Source organism: Schistocerca americana, chromosome 4 (assembly GCF_021461395.2).
Source record: "Schistocerca americana isolate TAMUIC-IGC-003095 chromosome 4, iqSchAmer2.1, whole genome shotgun sequence".
Classification (NCBI taxonomy): domain Eukaryota; kingdom Metazoa; phylum Arthropoda; class Insecta; order Orthoptera; family Acrididae; genus Schistocerca; species Schistocerca americana.
Genome location: NC_060122.1, coordinates 712,129,499 through 712,148,221, shown reverse-complemented (window position 1 = coordinate 712,148,221; position 18,723 = coordinate 712,129,499). Strand labels below are relative to the sequence as shown.

General features: G+C 42.5%; 1 protein-coding gene across 1 annotated transcript in view; it reads right to left on the bottom strand.

The window, feature by feature from the left end:
* The window catches only part of LOC124613723 (longitudinals lacking protein, isoforms H/M/V-like), a gene marked incomplete at its 3' end in the record, with an annotated part of 232,414 nt that overhangs the window by 5,461 nt on the left and 208,230 nt on the right, over positions 1–18,723 (bottom strand). The window contains exon 7 of the mRNA XM_047142443.1: positions 15,475–15,698. Within this exon, the coding sequence (XP_046998399.1) occupies positions 15,475–15,698 (224 nt within the window). The remainder of the gene's footprint in view (positions 1–15,474; positions 15,699–18,723) is intronic.

The window sequence follows — 18,723 nt, the reverse complement described above, 5'->3', positions numbered from 1 at the left end:
CTGCCATGATCCAGATTGCTAGATGGCATCAATGAATCTGAACCAGATGAGGTATTTATGATTCTGGGTGTTTAGGAAGGTTTCCTCTAGATGAACCATGAATACATGGGCATAGGATGGTGCCATGCTGGTACCCATGCCCATACCCCAGATTTGTTTGTAGGAAATGCCTTCAAAGGAGAAGGAATTGTGATTGAGGAAATAGTTGGTCATGGTGACTATTCCTGGGTAGTACTGAGTTACGAGAGGAATACTCCTCTGTGGCCAGACGGTGGGACTTTGGGAGTTGGTGAGAGACTGGAAAGATAAGGCAGCACTAGAGATTTGTTTTTGTACAAGGATGGGAGGATAATTACGATCAGTGAAGGCTTCAGTGAGACCCTCAGTATATTTCGAGAGGAATCACTCATCACTGCAGATGTGATGACCATGGAATGGATTTCTTGGTATGGAACAGGTGGCAGCTGTCGAAGTGGAGGTATTGCTGGTGATTAGCAGGTTTTATATGATCGGAGGTACTGATGTAGCCATCTTTGAGTTGGAGGTCAACATCTAGGAAGGTGGCTTGTTGGGTTGAGTAGGACCACTTGAAGCAAACTGGGGAGAAGTTGTTGAGGTTCTGGAGGAATGTGAATAGGGTGTCCTCTCCCTCGATCCAGATTGCTAGATGTCATCAATGAATCTGAACCAGGTGAGGTATTTATGATTCTGGGTGTTTAGGAAGGTTTCCTCTAGATGAACCATGAATACATGGGCATAGGATGGTGCCATGCTGGTACCCATGCCCATACCCCAGATTTGTTTGTAGGAAATGCCTTCAAAGGAGAAGGAATTGTGATTGAGGATATAGTTGGACATGGTGACTAGGAAAGAGGTTATTGGTTTATCATCTGTCAGGCATTGGGAATGGTAGTGTTCAATAGTGGCAAGGTCATGGGCATTAGAGTTGTTAGTGTAAATGGAGGAGGCATCAATAGTGATAAGCAGGGCACCGTGTGGTAAAGCGACAAGAATTGTGGAGAGCCAGCGGAGGAAATTGTTGGTATCTTTTATATAGGATAGGTTCCGGGTAATAGATTGAAGGTGTTGGTCTACGAGAGCAGAGATTCTCCTAGTGGGAGCACACTAAGCGGCCACAATGGGGCATCCTGGGTGGTTGGGTTTATGGACTTTAGAAAGCAGTAGAAGGAAGGAGTGTGTGGAGTGGCAGGGGTGAGCAGAGAAATAGATGCCAAGGAGAGGTTCTTGGATGGGCCTAAGGATTTGAGGAGTGACTGGAGATCCTGCTGGATTTCTGGAACAGGGTCACTGTGGCACGGTTTGTAGGTGGAAGTATCTGAGAGCTGGCAGAGTCCTTCTGCCATGTAAACCTTGCAGTTCAAAAACAGCAGTGGTGAAGTCATAGTCTACAGGTCAGATTATAGCACTGGGGATCAGTTTTTAGATGGTGGACTGCATTTCTTTTGGCGGATGTAAGGTTAGTTTGCATGTTGGGGGATTTGGGGAGTGATGGTGAGGAAAGGTTGAAGGATTGGGGCAGAGGGGGTGGATCACAGTTGGATCGAGGAGTGAACTGAGTTAGATAGATTTCAACATTGGTCTGCCTTGTCTTGTTTGCTGTGTGGTCCTGATGCTGATTTTGACAGACATGAATTGCTGTGTTTTGCTTAGGACATGAACCAGCAGCACACCCTCGATGAGTTTGCCATTAGAGCAGGGACCCGTTCCCTCACAGGGTATTGTCTATGGTGAGGTAGAGATTGCCTGAACATTCACCCAAAGACGTGGACTCAGAGTAGTGCACTTAATGTAATGGACAGAATCATTTTGTTAGCAACGGATGATGCAGCAAGTTGGGTGGTTGTTCCTCCTGCACTCTGCACTCATGTATTGCAGTTCCTCCACAATGCACAATGGGGAACGTGCCAAATGAAAGCAAGTGCTGGGTCATGTGTACTGGCCAGGCATAGATGCCATCACTGAATACACAGTCCACTATGGCTACACCTGTGTGCATAACCAGTCAGCCCAAGCACAGCAATTTCACTCATAGCCTCGTCCTGAGCACCCACGGCAAAGAGTACATGTAGATCTGCTGGACCTTTCCAGGGAGTGGCGTGGCTGTTGGTCACTGACACCCTTTCTAATTTCCTGTATGTAGTACAGATGTCTGCAACATCCTCCGGGGCCACGGTCAGGGTCTTACGTACTATCTTTTTTAAAGAAGGAGCCGAGCTACATAGGTTTCTGAAAACAGACCACAATTGTATGGCTTTGGCACTTTGGGATTTTTTTGCCTGACCACCAGCATCCAGTTTGGAAGCCAATCATTTGGTCAGGATGTTCAAGTTGCAGGTGAAAAAATCCGAATGGCGATAAACTCAATTGATGCACTCACCAGCTCCCTGGCCATGTAATAGTCCATAACTGTCAATGGACATAGCCTGGCTGAGATTTTCCACAGGCGTCAACCATGTTTCCTGTTTGGCCACCTGCATCCGGCGGCATGGCCTCCACGGCCCAACCCCCCCTTTATCATCATGATGGTGCTCACACCTGGGTCACATGTTTGGCTGAAATCCCAAGTGGATCTATGGCATTGTGATTGTCATTAGGTGGCAAAACACATTCAAGGTGATGGTCCTCCAGGAGCAGCTGGTCCGTCACCACAATCGACTCTGTCCACAGCCTCACATTCCTCTGTCCCTCCTGCTGGTACTGCCTGTTCCAAACAATCACAGGACCATGCATGTTCTTGGATGACAACATGTTGGTGCTAGCCCCGTCACACAAGAAGGCCACTTCCCCATAGGAAGACCTGAGATGTGCCCAGAGGTCATTACTTAATCCATGCGGATTGTGCCTCCATTCTGGATGTTGAGGATGTGATGCTCGAGCGACTGGCGGGGATTCTGGTTTCGTGGTCAGCAAAGGTCAGGCCATTTCTAGCCCTAAGTGCTGATTGAAGGGGAGAGGGGTTTTGTACCCAACAGTGATTCAGATACATTGTTCAGCACTGACATGGACATGTCAGAGGTACTAAGGCTGTGAGCAGTGGCTGGGGCTTGCCATCGTAAGGCAAGACAGTGCTGACACACGCACGTCATGTGGCTCCACCCGATGACAACAGTTTGCCGCTGCGCTTGTGACCCGGGCTCGCAGCGTGACCATTCCTTGCTGTACCTTGTAGCTGTTGACATCATGCCACTGCACAGCTGAGCTGACTTAGTTTGTTTCCGATGTCGAGTATATACTGATTCAGAATTGTTATATTGTTACACCGGCTTTGCTATGCCCCAGACTTGTTAGTGCTTCGTTCACTTCCTGAACTTAAGTCTACTATGGACTTATAGGAACACGTGTTCATTTCCCTGTAGCTCAGTGTACTGGCTGGAGCAAGCGATGATAAACAGTTTCTAATCACACCAAGCAGAATAGAAAATATACGACGTACAAGGATGGCTGATACATGAGAAGACAGATACACTACGTACCTAAGTTTAAAAAAATTGCCTCATGGCTCGTATGCATGCTAGATGGCAGGACTGTGACTGCACTCTACAAGATGACGGCAATGACAGAGAAGAGTTTTTGTGTGTCAGAATATGAGAAGTGGTAATCACTTATGAGTGTTCAGCTTGCATTTCTACACAAATGTGGAAAACCTGCACCTGGTCACCAGAGCATTTTGCACAGGTTTTGCTAGTTTCACAATACTAGTTGTCCAGTAAAGAGAAAAACATGGAGCAACCTTGTGTCTCAAATGAAGTCATGGAGCACACGACACATTGTGAGAATGCAGAGGTGAATGTCTTCTGTGCTGTGTCCCAGACAAAGGTGTACGGTCCCTTTTTCTTCATCAGCTGACGATGACAGATTCTGTGTATCTGGGTATGTTGCAGTTGTGGTTGTTGCCACAACTGACTGCTGACTACTCAATTTTCATCTTTCAACAGGACAGGGCTCTGCCTCACTGGAGCACAACTGTCTGCACCTTTCTCAACAAAGGACTGCCACATCACTGACAGGGCACACCAGTCTTGTGATATTCCTCTGTTTGCATGTCCCCCGCCCTGTCACCAGATCTCATGCCATGCAACTTCTTCCTGTGGGATTATGTTATAGACAAGGTATATGTACCCCAAATGCCAATGATACTGCAAAAAATGTAGGAACGATTCACTACTGCTGTGACAGACTTTGATAGAAACATGCCAGTGAAGATAATTGGATTGCCATCTGAATATATACTGGTTGACCAAGGGCATACACACTGAAAATTTGTAGAATGTACCAGAACTCTGGTAAGCATGTCTATCTTTGCACGAACTATCTGTCTTTGTACTCCATTCACCTGTAAATAGACAGAGCTTTGAAACCTGAAGAAAAATTTAGGCTAACCCTGTGTTATACTTATGAATGCTACTTACATTTTTGAACTGTGACTGACTATTGACAACACACTCCATATAGGACTAAATGTACTGTGTGGCTGTTGTCACCATGCCGAACTGTTTAAAGAGCTGTCTACAAAGGGTTCTAGAGTAGACACCACATATTACCAATACTATACATTTCTGTACAACAAACACTTTCTTTTTCAATGAGGAGTTACTCCAGAACATAATGCCACAAGACTTTAGTGAATGAAAATAGGAAAAGTATGTTAAATTTTTGACATTTTCATCTCCAAAGTCTGATATTATTCATATGAAGAAGTTGCAGAGCTTAGACATTTAAGATGATCTGTAACATGTGACTTCCAGTTCAGGTTCTTATTAATACAAACACCTAAAAATTTAGAGGTTAGACATTTAAGATGACCTGTAACGTGTGACTTTCAGTCCACATTCTTACCCATATAAACACCTAAGGATTTAGAATATTCTGTTTTTCATTTACTGATTTAACCTCGCACATTATTTCTAATGCTATGGTCAGGCCTTATGCAGCACAGAATTACATGTACCATGTTTCATACAAGTACAGTACATTTGCAGAGAATCAGTTATTAATTTACAAAAAAAATTTAGTCATATTTTCAAAAGTTACTCCACTGGGACTGAATATAATATCTACATTGTCAGCAAAGAGGACCATCTTTTTCCTCCTTGGATGTTTTTGGATCATTTCTATAACAAGAACAAGGATGGAGACCCAATATCAACCCCTGTGGTACACCTGTTGTCATTATTCCCCATTTTGGAGTTGCTGTTTCATTGTGTATACACCATAGATTTCTTAAAACAATACTCAGCATCCGTTCAGTTATATTGGACAGCATTTGTATTTAATAATGTTAGTGAATTTATGATAAACTGTACAATTCACAACCACAATATTACAAACAAAAATATTTTCTACATAGATTATTCTTCCTCGTCTAGGGGCCTAAATGTAGCATTATATTCTGCTACAAAAGTCTGTAACAAGCTACAGACTTTTGGCAGGAAACTGAAAATCTCAATATTAAAAAATGAAGTATACCTCACTTGCCACTCCTCGTGCAATTTACTAGAATATTTGGAGTTATGGATGTAAATTCCAAAAAACACCAAAGATTATACAAGAGATGTTCATAAATTAACCTCTAACTGACTATTAAAAGTAAACATATGCTTCTAGCTTCTTTCTACTTGGTGGTTGGAAGAGGAGACTTCGTAAATCACGTTGTGTCAGTTGTGTTAAACAGCATGTAAGCACCAAGTGATTGAAAAGGGTCGTGTTACTTCATCTCCTGCAAGTTGCATGGTATGTTCTGTCATTTCCTTCTTGCCAGCAGAGGAATCAAAGCCACTGAGATTCATCACCGATTGTGTTGTTTATATGGAGATGGGGTTAATGGGTGATAGTTTTATGAGGGAACGGTGCAAGAAAATTCAAGGCAAGGTATACAGATGCGCGTGGCACAAGTGATTGACAAACACAGTCGGAAGTTAGTGATGAAGTTGTGCAATATGTAGATGGAATTGTGCATGCAAGATGTAGGTTCACAATTTTCAAATTTTATGACAATGCACCTCAGATTCCACGGGCAACTCTCTTTAACACTGTTTCACAGGGGTTAGGTTGTCATAAGTTTCGCACACGGTGGGTACTAATATGTCTAACCAATGTTCACACAACTGAATGAATGGATTTGGCCTTCACATTCCTTCAATGCCCCCATGAAGAGGGGAATGAATTTCTGAATGGAATCATGACTAGGGATAAGATATGGATGCAACATATGAACCTGAAACTAAGAAACAGTCTACACTGGGGATGCACACTTATTATCACAACAAGCCATAAGAATTCAAGCAGATGTAGTCGAACCCCAAAATGACTGTTACAGTTTTCGGCAAGAGTAATACTTGAGAGACTTATGGCACTCTTATGAAACTCTGAAGGTCCATCCAAAATAAATAGCACAGGATGATTACCAAAATACTCATTCTTCTTCTCGACAATGCACAACCCCACACTGTGAACTGAGGGAAAGAAAAACACAGACCTTTTGTATGGGTGATTTTTCAGTGTCCTTTCTATAGACTGGATTTGGTATCAAACAACTTTCATTTCTTCCTCTAGATGAAGGCCTGGCTGGCTTTCAGCCCTTCATGGTCAATGATGAGCTCAATGATGCTGTCAACAACTGATTGAAGCATCAGGTGGCACAATTCTTTGATGAACATATAAAGAAGTTGATGTCACAGAACAACAAACATTTGAGTTTGGGTGGCGACTATGTGGAGAAATAATGCCAACATATAAGTACATAGTGTATATAAAACTTTATCACTTTTTTATTTTCTTATAGCCTGTAGCCCATTGGAAGTTAATTTATGAAAAGCCCTCATTTTAAACAGACCTTGATTTTGTCAACATATAGTCAACTGTGTATAGTTACATAAATGTCTTGTTTGAAGTATTAGATAAAAGCTGTAGCTGAATAGTAAAACAGTAGTAGTAGTGGTTTTTTTCTCAAAACAGCTGTTTTTCTTTTATATATAAAACACCTGGAGTCATATGCACCCAACTCAAAACTATAGAACACAAACACATAGACAAGGGAAACGACTATATGTCAGTCCCAATGGACAATAGGAGACAGCTAAAAAAGGCACGTGGAAAAAGGGATAAAAAACAGCATACAAAAATGGTGGTCCAAAACTAAAAATTAAATGGCCTTCGCCATATTGCTTCGGTGGATAAAAAGGAAAACACAATCGACCGCCCATGCGTCATTTGCTGAAATTGCTGGTAAGTCAGTAAATCAGACGGCAAACCCAAACTGGAACGTTAATTGGAAAAAAAAAGAGCATCCGTAGGAGGTGGCGGACAGTTAAAATTTGGGTGCAATGCATACAAAGTGGTGAGGCAGCACCACTGAGCAAATGCGATAGCTAAAAAGGCAGTGCCCAATATGCAGCCGAGTTAAAATAATCTCCTCCCAGCGGGAGGGCCGAGAGGCGGTCGTTCAAGGCACCAGGAGAGGCTTAATATGCCTAAGCTTATTCCCATGAAGGGAGGACCATTGGTGATGCCAAAGGGACACCACCTCCTGACAAACGGCAACACAGAGATCTTCAGACGGCATATAGGTACTCATGAGCTGAGGTACAAGGACTGCAGTCTTGGCAGCAGCATCAGCAGCCTCGTTTCCTGGCAGACCGACATGACCAGGAACCCACAGAAACATAGCATTGGCTCCACCAAGAGTGAGCAAGTGACAGTTTTCCTGGACCCGTTGCACTAAGGAATGAGCAGTGTACATCACACAGAGACTTTGGAGGGCACTGAGTGAGTCTGAGCAGAGGACACAATTGGGAAGGCTGTGTCGCCGGATGTACTCTATGGCCTGATACAAGGCGAAAAGCTCGGCTGTAAATACTGAGAAGTGTGCCGGAAGCCAATATCGAAAGACACGGGCGCCAATGACGAAGGCACATAAAAAACTCATGGTCAGTCTGAGAGCCATCAGTATATACAAAGGTACTATCGCTAAGTTGCAAGTGAAGGTCATGAAACTGAAGGTGATAGACTGAAGCTGGAGTACTGCCCTTAGGAAGCGAATGAAGGCCAAGGTTAACATGGGCTGCTTCACAAAGCCAAGGTGGTGAAGAGTTCACACCCACTGGGAAAGTTGCAGGTAGCGTGAAGTTAAGCCGCCATAGCAAGTGGTGAAAGTGGACTCCAGGAGGTAACAGAGAAGAGGGACAAGCCCCATACTGACAATGAAAGGAATCATCAAAGAAGGGTGTATAGGAGGGTGGCCACACATGGCAGACAAACGGCATGCATACCTGCTGAGGAGAAAGTCACAGTGGTAGGACAGTGGTAGTTCAGCAGCTTCAGCATACAGACTCTCAACTGGGTTGGTGAAAAGGCGCCCATGGCCAAACGGATGGCATGATGATAGTGTTGAGACGGCGTAAAAGAGATGGGCATGCAGATGCATAAACAAAGCACCCATAGTCAAATTTCGAACAGACAAGGGACCAGTACAACAGGAGGAGGGTGGTTCGATTGGCACCCCCAAGAAGTACCATTGAGGACATGTAGGGCATTGAGGGACTGTATTCAGCGGGTTGCCAGGTAAGAGAAATGGGAGGACAAAGGGAGTCTCCTATCGAGCATGAGCCCCAGGAATTTCGTAGTGTCAATGAAAGGAAGAGCAACAGGCCCAAGATGTAGAGATGGTGGGAGAAACCATTTGCGCTGCAAGAAATTCATACAGACAGATTTGTTAGCGGAAAAGCGAAAGCCATTGGCAATGCTCCAGGAGTAAAGACACTCAAGACAGTGCTGAAGACGCCGCTCAGTGAGACAGGTCCATGGAGAACTGCAATAGATGGCAAAATCATTGACAAAAAGGGAGCCGGAGATATCCAGTGGGAGACAGGCCGTTATAGGGTTAATGGTGATAGCAAAGAGGATGATGCTCAGGACAGAACCCTGAGGCACACCATTTTCCTGAATAAAGGTGTCCGACAAGGCAGAACCCACATGCACACTGAAAACTCGGTCTTATAAAAATGCCCGAAGAAAGCAGGGCAGGTGCCCACCGAAGTCCCACATGTAAAGAGTACGGAGGATACTAGTTCTCCAGCAGGTGTCATAGGCCTTCTCCAAATTGAAAAACACGGTCACAGTCTGGGATTTCTGCAGAAAACCATTCATGACATGGGTGGACAAGGTAAAGAGATGGTCAATTGCAGAACTCCACACTCGAAATCCAAACTGTGCATTCGTGAGTAAATGGCAAGACTCGAGCCACCACACCAGCCGGGCATGAATCATATGTTCCATCACCTTGCAAATGCAGCTAGTAAGAGAGATGGGGGGTAGCTAGAAGAAAGGTTTCTGTCCTTACTGGGCTTAGGTACAGGTATGACAGTGGTTTCATGCCAGCATCCAGGAAATTTGCCCTCATCCCAGATGCGGTTGTAGGTGTTAAGCAGAAAGTGCTTGCTCACAAGAGAGAGGTGCTGCAACATCTGAATGTGGATGGCGTCTGGCCCTGGGGCGGAGGACCGGGATGAACTGAGAGCATGATCTAACTCCCTCATAGTGAAGGCAGCATTGTAGCACTCACAATTTGGAGAAGAGAAGGGTATTGCCCAAGCCTCCTCCACTTGTTTCCGATAGATGAAGGCAGGGTGATATTGGGAAGAGCTCGAAACTTCCGCAAAATGGCGGCCCAAGGTGCTGGAGATAGCAAAAGGATCCACAATGACATCAGCACCTACTGTCAGACCGGAAATGGGGGAATGGATCTTGGTTCCAGAGAGCCATCAGAGGTTGGCCCACATGGCAGAGGAAGGTGTGGAACTGTTAAAAGAACTAGTGAATGAAATCTAACTAGCTTTTTTTGCTGTCTCGAAGAACTCGATGACACTTTGCAGGCATCTGTTTATAATGAATGCAGTTATCCAGCATAGGGTGGTGGTTAAAAATGCAGAGAGCACGTCTCTGTGCACGAATTGCATCACAGAATGCCTCATTCCACCAAGGGACTGGGACACGATGTGGTAAAGAGGAAGTGGGAGGAATGGACCGTTCTGCAACAGTAAGGATAATATTGGTGAGTTAGTCTACTTGGTCATCACAGCTAGGGAAATCTTGTTCTGCAAAGGTCACCAGGAAGGAGTACAGCTACCAGTCAGCCTTAGTAAGCTTCCATTTGGGCATGCAGGTAGATGGGGTAGGAGTCAGCAGATGGAGAGCACACGGGAAATGGTCACTCAAGTAGGCATCAGAAAGAACGGACCATGCAAGATGATGGGCAAGCTGGGCAGTACAAAAGGACAGGTCCAAATGGGAATAGGTGTGTGAGGTGTCAGAAAGGAAAGTGGGTGTTCAGTGTTAAGGCAGAAGAGGTTCAGTTGGTTAAGAAGGTTAGCCAAGAGGGCACCTCTCTGGCAGGTCCTGGGAGAACCCCAAAGGGGATTGTGCGCATTAAAGTCACCGAGTAGCAAAAAGGGGGGAGGTAGCTGCCCAATAAGCTGAAAGAAGTCTGCCCTGGTGACATCGAAGGACAGAGGTACATAAACGATACAGAGGAAGAAAGTCAGGTGGGAAAGGAGAAGCTGAACGGTAACAGCTTGAAGATGGGTAGTCAAGGAGATGGGTTGACTACAAAGGTCATCCCGTATGAGCAGCATGACGCCTCTATAAGAAGGGATGCTGACCTCAAGTGGAAAGTCAAAATGAATCGGTAAGTAGTGTGGAAGCTCAAAGTGGTCTTGAGGGCGCAATTTCGTTTCCTGAAGGGAGAGTACAAGAGGAATGCGATGCTAGGAGCACCCGTAAATCCTCTTTGTGGGACCGAAGGCCGCAAATGTTCCATTGGAGGACAGTCATGAGGAGGAAGAGACGTAGGGGTGTCAACTCGGTGGCCGCCGAGGGACAGCCGGTGTAGAGTCGCTACTACAGGCACAGAAGCAGGAGGATCCTGCTCCACGGGGTCCACAGAAGCATCGGCGTGCTTGTGCCTTTGGTCTGTGGAGTCCAACACTGAAAAACAGTTGGTGGTGCACACCAGCGAGACAGAAGCCGGCTGGGCTAAGTGACCACATAGGGACAACGTCAAGCAGGATCTTCGAGTCGGTGAAGGAGAAGACCCTTTGTCTTTAGCAAACTTCTTTGAGCCCTTCTGGTTAGAGGAACAGTTGGGTGTTGTTTGGCTGGAGGGACAGAGGAAGTCTTCTTGGGAGTACTCCTTCTATCCTTTCCTGCCTGCTGGTTGTGTAGTGGGTAGCTGCGCCCCTTTAGGTGAGAGTTTAACGGTTTGTTGCTCAGCGGCACGGGGGACAGCGATGCTACCTTGACACTGGGCGACTTCACAACCTCGGAGCCAAATTTGAGATCGCATGTCTGTGTGGCTAAGTCCTTCATGGAGCGAGCGGTAACAAGAACAGAACTATAGGTGCCAGATGGGAGAAAACAGAGTTTGCGACTAGCCAGTAACTTGCGAGCTACTGGGTAAGGCACTTTTTCCATTTCCTGAAACTCTTGAACAGCCCGCTCATCTAGATACATGGGACAATCCCAGGAGGAGGTGGCATGGCCACCACTGCAGTTGATACAGCAAGGAGAAGGAGGTGGACATTCGCCCTCGTGTGCATCCCTGCCACAGGTTACGCATTTGGCTGAGTGTCGACAAGATGTTCGAGTGTGGTTGAAATGATGATACTGGTAGCAGCGCATCGGACCCGGAATGTAAGCTCAGACTGTGATGATTTCATAGCCTGCTTTAATCTTGGACGGCAGCACCACCCTATCAAAGGTGAGGAAAAGAGTGTGGGTGGGCACCAAGGAGGAATCGACCTTTTTCATTACACAATGGATAGCAGTGATACCCTGCTCAGAGAGGTAAGAGTGTATTTCAGCCTTGGTTAGACCATCAAGCAGCCTGGTGTAAATTACATTACAGGAAGAATTCAAAGTTCTATGTGCCTCGACACGAACAGGGTAGCCATGAAGAAGCGAGGCAGCAAGCAGTTGTGCTTGAGAATCAGAAGCTGTCTCCAAAAGCAAAGTGCCATTCCGTAAATGAGAGCAGAATTTCACATGGCCAGCAATGGCATCAACACCTTTCTGAATAATAAATGGATTGACCATGGCGAAGGACTGACCGTCTTCAGTACATGATACCACAAGGAACTTCAGTGCAGCAGGAAGGGTCTTCGAATCAGTAGCCTCATTATGTTTACATTTCGTCAATGTCGATGGAGAGATGATTGACTCATGGTGAAGAAATCCCCAACGATTGCCAGCATCTCTAATGGCACGCTCCTTCGAACTGGGGGCCCCCTTCAAAAGGGGGCGCACTCGCCTTAGGTGATTGTTCACACCTCAAGTCACACCTCCCTAACCCCTGATGTAGGGACCAATTGGCAATTTGGGAAGGTTACAGCTCAGGCAATCACCCCTCCCTGGGCCTGGCCTGTACCAAGGGGTATGGGCGAACCCTACCTGTCGAACCGGGGCTGCGAATTATACATTACACAGTCACCTTTTAAGCGTGAGACATGTGGGCCGGTCTTCAGGAGTGCACAGGAAGGAAGAAGAAAAAAAGAGGATCCTGAAAACGCCGAAGTGGAGGAATGAGAGGAGAAGGGAAACAAAGAAAGGAAAAGGGAGCCAAATAGAATGTTGAGACTGTTCGCAGGTCAGCGACAGAATGCAGAACATTCCCAATAATACCTCAGACATGTTCCCCAAGGGAGGAGAAAAAGAATAGCAAGAGGATAGACATTAGCAAGGAAGGGGAAAAGTGCTGCAAACGCTGGGGCTCCATGGTAGCCAAGTACAAATCCGCCAAAGAGTGGTGAGCCCCCTGGTGGGGCTCTTAATATATGTAAGCATACATAAACTTAAATATTTTTAGATGTCTTGTTCAGGCTGTTTCGTCTCAAAGTGCTTGTATGCAGATTGCAGCTAAACATACAAAATGTAATTTGGAATTAATTCCCTAATTATCAGTATTAGTAGATTAGCAATAGAATCTGTTGTTAGTATACCTCAGAGAAAAAGCCTGCTTTTGATTCTACTTGATCTTCAATTTATAGATTAAATGTTTTAGTAAACCAAATGGATATGCAAATAGAAGCACAAGATGTATCAATATGCATAACACCACACTATCAGTGAGGGTGGCATGGCAGGCAAGCTGCTGATATCAAGGGCAGTCAAGTGGAATTTTGTAGTAAGTCCATCCGGCCAATGGATCGCTGTGCTTTTCATTCCTGCTACTCTCCAACTCTGCCTCTACAAAGTGAACTACAACTGCCGCTCCTGTTTACCTGGTCTGGATTGGACTTGTGTCTGCTGTGTTTTCCGATTTATTGTGTGAGAAGCATAATGGGTCTCCTATCTGTACTCAGAAAGCTGGTACAACATTGCCATAAAGGGCTTCTATTTGACGAGCATGTGATTTCCATTGCTGCAATATTTCTTTGGAATTGTGTTTAATACAATAATTGCAATATGCATGCACAACGAATTATTCGTGCTTGGATTTGTATTAATTCCAATCAAGGAATATTACTGTTTTGTTTTTGTGGACTAATGGAAAATTTAATCTGTTGTTATATAGTAATAATTTCGTGTTCAATGAATGTTTGTTAGCTCTAGAGTAAAGGTTTACAATACATGCCTTCTTTATTTCTTGATATTTAAGTTACAGAAGAACATAAAACACTAAAATTGATGAATAACAATAAGGAAAATTTGAATTTGCAACGTGTACCAAGACACAGTAGCTGACTGCTTGCAATCCATTTTAATGCCAGTCCAGCAGTAAGACATTGCATAAATGATGAATGATGAACAAGACAAAAAAAAATGTTCAAAAATAAAATGGTTGTCTTCTAGAGAAAGACTTCCTTCTATAATTCATGGTCTATGATGGTTCATAATTTTAAAGTCTTCTCTTTTATATTTGTATTTCACATTCATCTTTAATAAACTTATCCTTAAACATTATCCCAACCAAAAGGTTTAGCACTGCTGTCTACTATGTGCCACTGCAACTTATCTTTTAACAGCAGTTTGGAGTCCAAAAGATTTAAGGATTTTTATTAATGAGGCTATTTGCTGCTTCACACTTAATATTTAATATGTGTGTGTTCTGACAGTAAAAATATGTGATACATTACTCCAATAATGTCCTTTGAAAGACCACCATGGACATTACAGCAACATGAATGGTGGTGTTTAGTTCAACACAATACATGAATACTTCATACTTAAGTTCCCCTGTGATGTATTGAAACAAGGTGGAGCCTATCTCATCATGCAGTTTTCTTGCTAACAAGTTTTCATGCCACTGAAGCATCACAGTTTTTAAAAATGAGAGCATAAAGCCATGACTACTTTTTGTAGAAAGTCACTTGATTCTGGACAACAGGCATTTGCAGACATTAACTGAAATCAGATGTCACTGTCTTTCTTGATGCATTACTTTCTATCAACTCCTTATCAACCATGTTTGTAAGTTTGTGATGGTGGGAAAGTTTTTTTCTTTGTTGGATGACAGTTTAATTTGTAATGGTATTTTGTTGCAAGTGCCTATGTATCAATTTTAAGTTCACTGGTAGTCAGCTTCATCTTATGAAATTTACAACAGAACTGTCTATAAGAGAAAGTGTGGTATAATTATCAGATTCTTTACACTTATTTCAATACTGATATCTCATTTGGAAAATAATAATTTATTTCCACAATTTATGCTGGAATGGTGGTTTGCATATTCAGGGGCTTTAAGTGCTGACTTACACGCAATCTCCTATTGTTTTGGTGTTTCATTGCCTTTTCAGTGAGACATTCTGCAGAGTTGTCTGACCATTCATAATTTTTAACTGTTTCCACTGTGTATTTCCTTACAAGACTAATTAAAGAAAACCACAGTGACCCTCTAGCTAACTGACTCTCATTCCTTCCGAGCACCTGCCAGTCTTCCACGAACAACATGTATTTTCACTACAATTTTCCTCTATTCTTACTCGGGCACTGTAGTCACAGAAAACATAGTACGGTTGGTATTACCACAGGTACACCTACTAAAAGTGTGTCATTGCTACACCGTCCCTTTAGCTCTTCTACAGTGACATTTCAAGTATTGGATAGGTGGTCACAGTTCAGTGATGACAGACGGTATGTGCATGTGTAATAATGATTACTCCCTCGTAACATTTCTTTTTCTCTAAGGTTTAGGGTGTCATAAGTAAAACATACACAGCAATTTTTTATCAGATGATAATATCTATTAATGTGTTGAAATAGTTCTTTAAAGATTCTGAAACAGTTAAATTTGCAACTTAACTAATTCATCTACTTGCAGCTTGCCTCAATCTCTTCCTGGTATTTTTTTTAACTTTTCTCTGAGCTGCTGGATGTATGCATACAGTGAAGTGAATTCTTTTAAGGAGATACGTAAAAATTAGAACTTGACATAAGACATAAACATTGCGGCTGTAGACTGACCGCAAGAAGCAGCTGCTGTGGCGGTGAATGCTGAGGCTGGACAGTGGTGGTTGGTGTCACAACTGTGGTTTGCATCTCTGTTACTTGGGGTGAAGGGCTGGGCACGGTTGGTGATAAAGCTGCAGGAGCAGTAAGCTCAACTTCCTCCTGACCTGCATCACCCTCTTTCTTGACACGCGGCTGTCGCACCAGCCACCTATTACGTTTTGCTGATGGTGGTTTTCCTGAAAAGGTGATGCCCACTTAGTGTAATGATCAGACACATTCATTATTTTATCTATTTAGATATTTAGATATTTCTAGTGAACTATTTTTGTTGCTTTGTCCACACCTACATACAATATACACATTTACCTGGTAGACGAAAAATTAGGATATTGCTATTGAAGTTGATTTGTGTTGTTAATAGATATTTCCAAAACTTGTAAAAAATAGATTACATGGTAATGTAGTAATAAGTTATGTCATCTTCTGTACTTCTAGTACTGAAATGGCACCTACTGATTCATAAACCCATGTCATATGATTCTAACAATTTTCTGCAGTAATGTGAACAGTCACTGAAATATTAATACACACAAATCTTCAAACACACAAAAGATTATACACAATCCATGGATAAAAAACTAAGCTCACTAGAAGGAAAGGACATCAAGGCATGACTCTTGAAATAGACGAGCCTGAGAGTACCTTTTCTGTCTTTTGGAATGCACAGAAAAATTAACTTAGAAAAAGATTATAGGACAGTGGATACGAATAAACTTATACTTCCATATTAAGGCACAAATCAATGTACAAGAGTAGATTTTGATGGGCTCCTCATTCAGTCACAGAATATTCTAGATGACTGGTAAAGTCTGAGTGTAAAACGAGATATATTATACAACAATAACTTAATCACACTATGTGAGAGCTCATGAGATGTATAAATGTTAGAAAAAACATCTATGAACTTACAAATTGCACCAATAGAAATCAAATGAATGCAAGAAAACAAGCAAAATATAATACAGGTAAGTCACTGGTGCAAATGAAAAATGAATAACAGGAAGTTTGAACAAAAGATGCTGAGATACTGAGTCACAGGCAGGCACGACAAAAAGACTGTCAAACAAGTCAGCTTTACACACACACACACACACACACACACGACCACAGCCTCTGGCTGCGGAGGTCAGACTCTTAGTCGTGTGTGCAAGTTGCATTTGTGTGAGAATGTGTGTGTGTGTGTGTGTGTGTGTGTTGTTTAATTCTGATGAAGGCCTGTTTGGCCAAAAGCTCACTTGTTTGAAAGTCTTTTTGTTGTACCTATCTGAGACTCAGCATCTCCGCTATATGGTTAATAGCAACTATCCTTTTAATAATATTGTCTTTATTCCATCCTGGATTTTCCATTATATGAACAGAAGTGTATTACAGTGAATATATATCGATACTTAAAAAAATGCAGATCTTTACCGAAAGGACAAAGAACACTTTTAGCACACCAAAACAATAAAGCAATCTTCACTCCTAAGGACACTGGATGATTAAATTATATTACACACTGAATTGCAAATTTTTAAATATAATCACTGGAACATTAAAATGTATCTATTTCCCAGAAAAACAGCCTTCTGAAGAAACATAGTAAAATTATTTGAAACATAGTAAGAAATGAGACAGGAAAAGACAGTAAGTAAAATAAGAAAATTTCCTTAAATACAAATAACAAAGTGATCACATATTGCAAACACTTTATTAACATATTGATGCATTTTGTGTGCCAAATGAAAATATAGTATTAGCAAAACAAAAATAATATTAAGTGAGATAACTTCTCATTTTATGAGCAATTCTTTTTCATTACATTCATGATAGCTTAGGCTCAGCCACATTTGCCGTACTCCAAAGCCCTTAGGCGATTATTTTATAGTAATTCCTCTTTCAGAAGCCAAAGTGAGAAATGGACATTGAAAGACAATGGGAAAGTTGTTCATGAAAGAAAGAAAAACAATGCAACTGGACTACATGATAGAATACAGTTGGAATATAAAGCAACTGACATTTGTTTTGTTATGGTAGATATATTTCAAATATTGCTGAGAAAGAAATGAAATTCGAAGACATACAATCAAGCACACATTATTCTACCGAAAAAATAGAGATTCAAAAATCTGCATCAGTGGTAAATATATAGCCTGCATCTAAATAATTTTGACTACTATGCACTTCTGTTAATATACATTCAAACAAGTGCTAACACTTTTAAAATCTACATTATCTTCACATGTATGAAGCTATTAACACATCTTCAACTTTCTGACAGGTTAGGACTGTTTCAATTCTGTCAGTGCTTCTTGAGTACTTTCTGAATTTCACTCAAAATTTCTGGACTAGCACTCTAAGTTCGAGGTAGGTTGTATGTTATACCTGGTTAGCTCCAATAGTAATAGAATTCCCCTAAAAAGGAAATGATTTAGGTTTATGTATCAGGCTGGCACACAGTTTTAACCTGACATGTTCAATAACAGTGCACACTCCACTATGAGCGAATGACACTTTTTGGAACCAGTTCAGGCGCTGCAACTAACCCCCTTTCACTGCTACATCCTCCTTTCCAGGACTGCTTGTCCAGCAAGGTGAGCATGGGAAGTTCAGTGGAATTTGGGATGTGTGAGAGGTATTGAAAGAAGTGTGGAAGTGGATCATGGATTGAGCCTGGACAGATCAGTCAATGACAGTATTTCTTGCAAAAGACAAGGCTCTTGATTTATGTGCTGGTGGCTATTATTGTGATCTTCAGTCTGAAGACAGGGTTGATGCAGCTCCCTGTGGTACTCTATTCTGTGCAAGTCTCTTCATCTGCGAAAGACTACAGCAAACTACATCCATTGGAACCTGCTTACTGTATTCATCTCTTGGTCTCCCTCTGCAATTTTTGCCCCTCCTACTTTCTTCCAACACTAAACTGGTGATAACTTGCTCCTCTAGACCCAACTGCTTATCACCCACATTTAACTTCTATTCATGGCTACATTCCAGACAGATACATCCGGCAAGGACTTCCTAGCACTAAAATTGACCCTAGATTTCAACAAATTTCTCTTCTTCAGAAACACTTTTCTTGCCATTGCCATTTTACTCTTTATATCCTCTCTGCTTGGGCAATCATCAATTATTTTACTGCCTAAATGGTAAAACTCATCTACTACTTTTAGTTTCTCATTTCCTAATCTATTTCCCTCACCATCAATTGATTTATTTTGA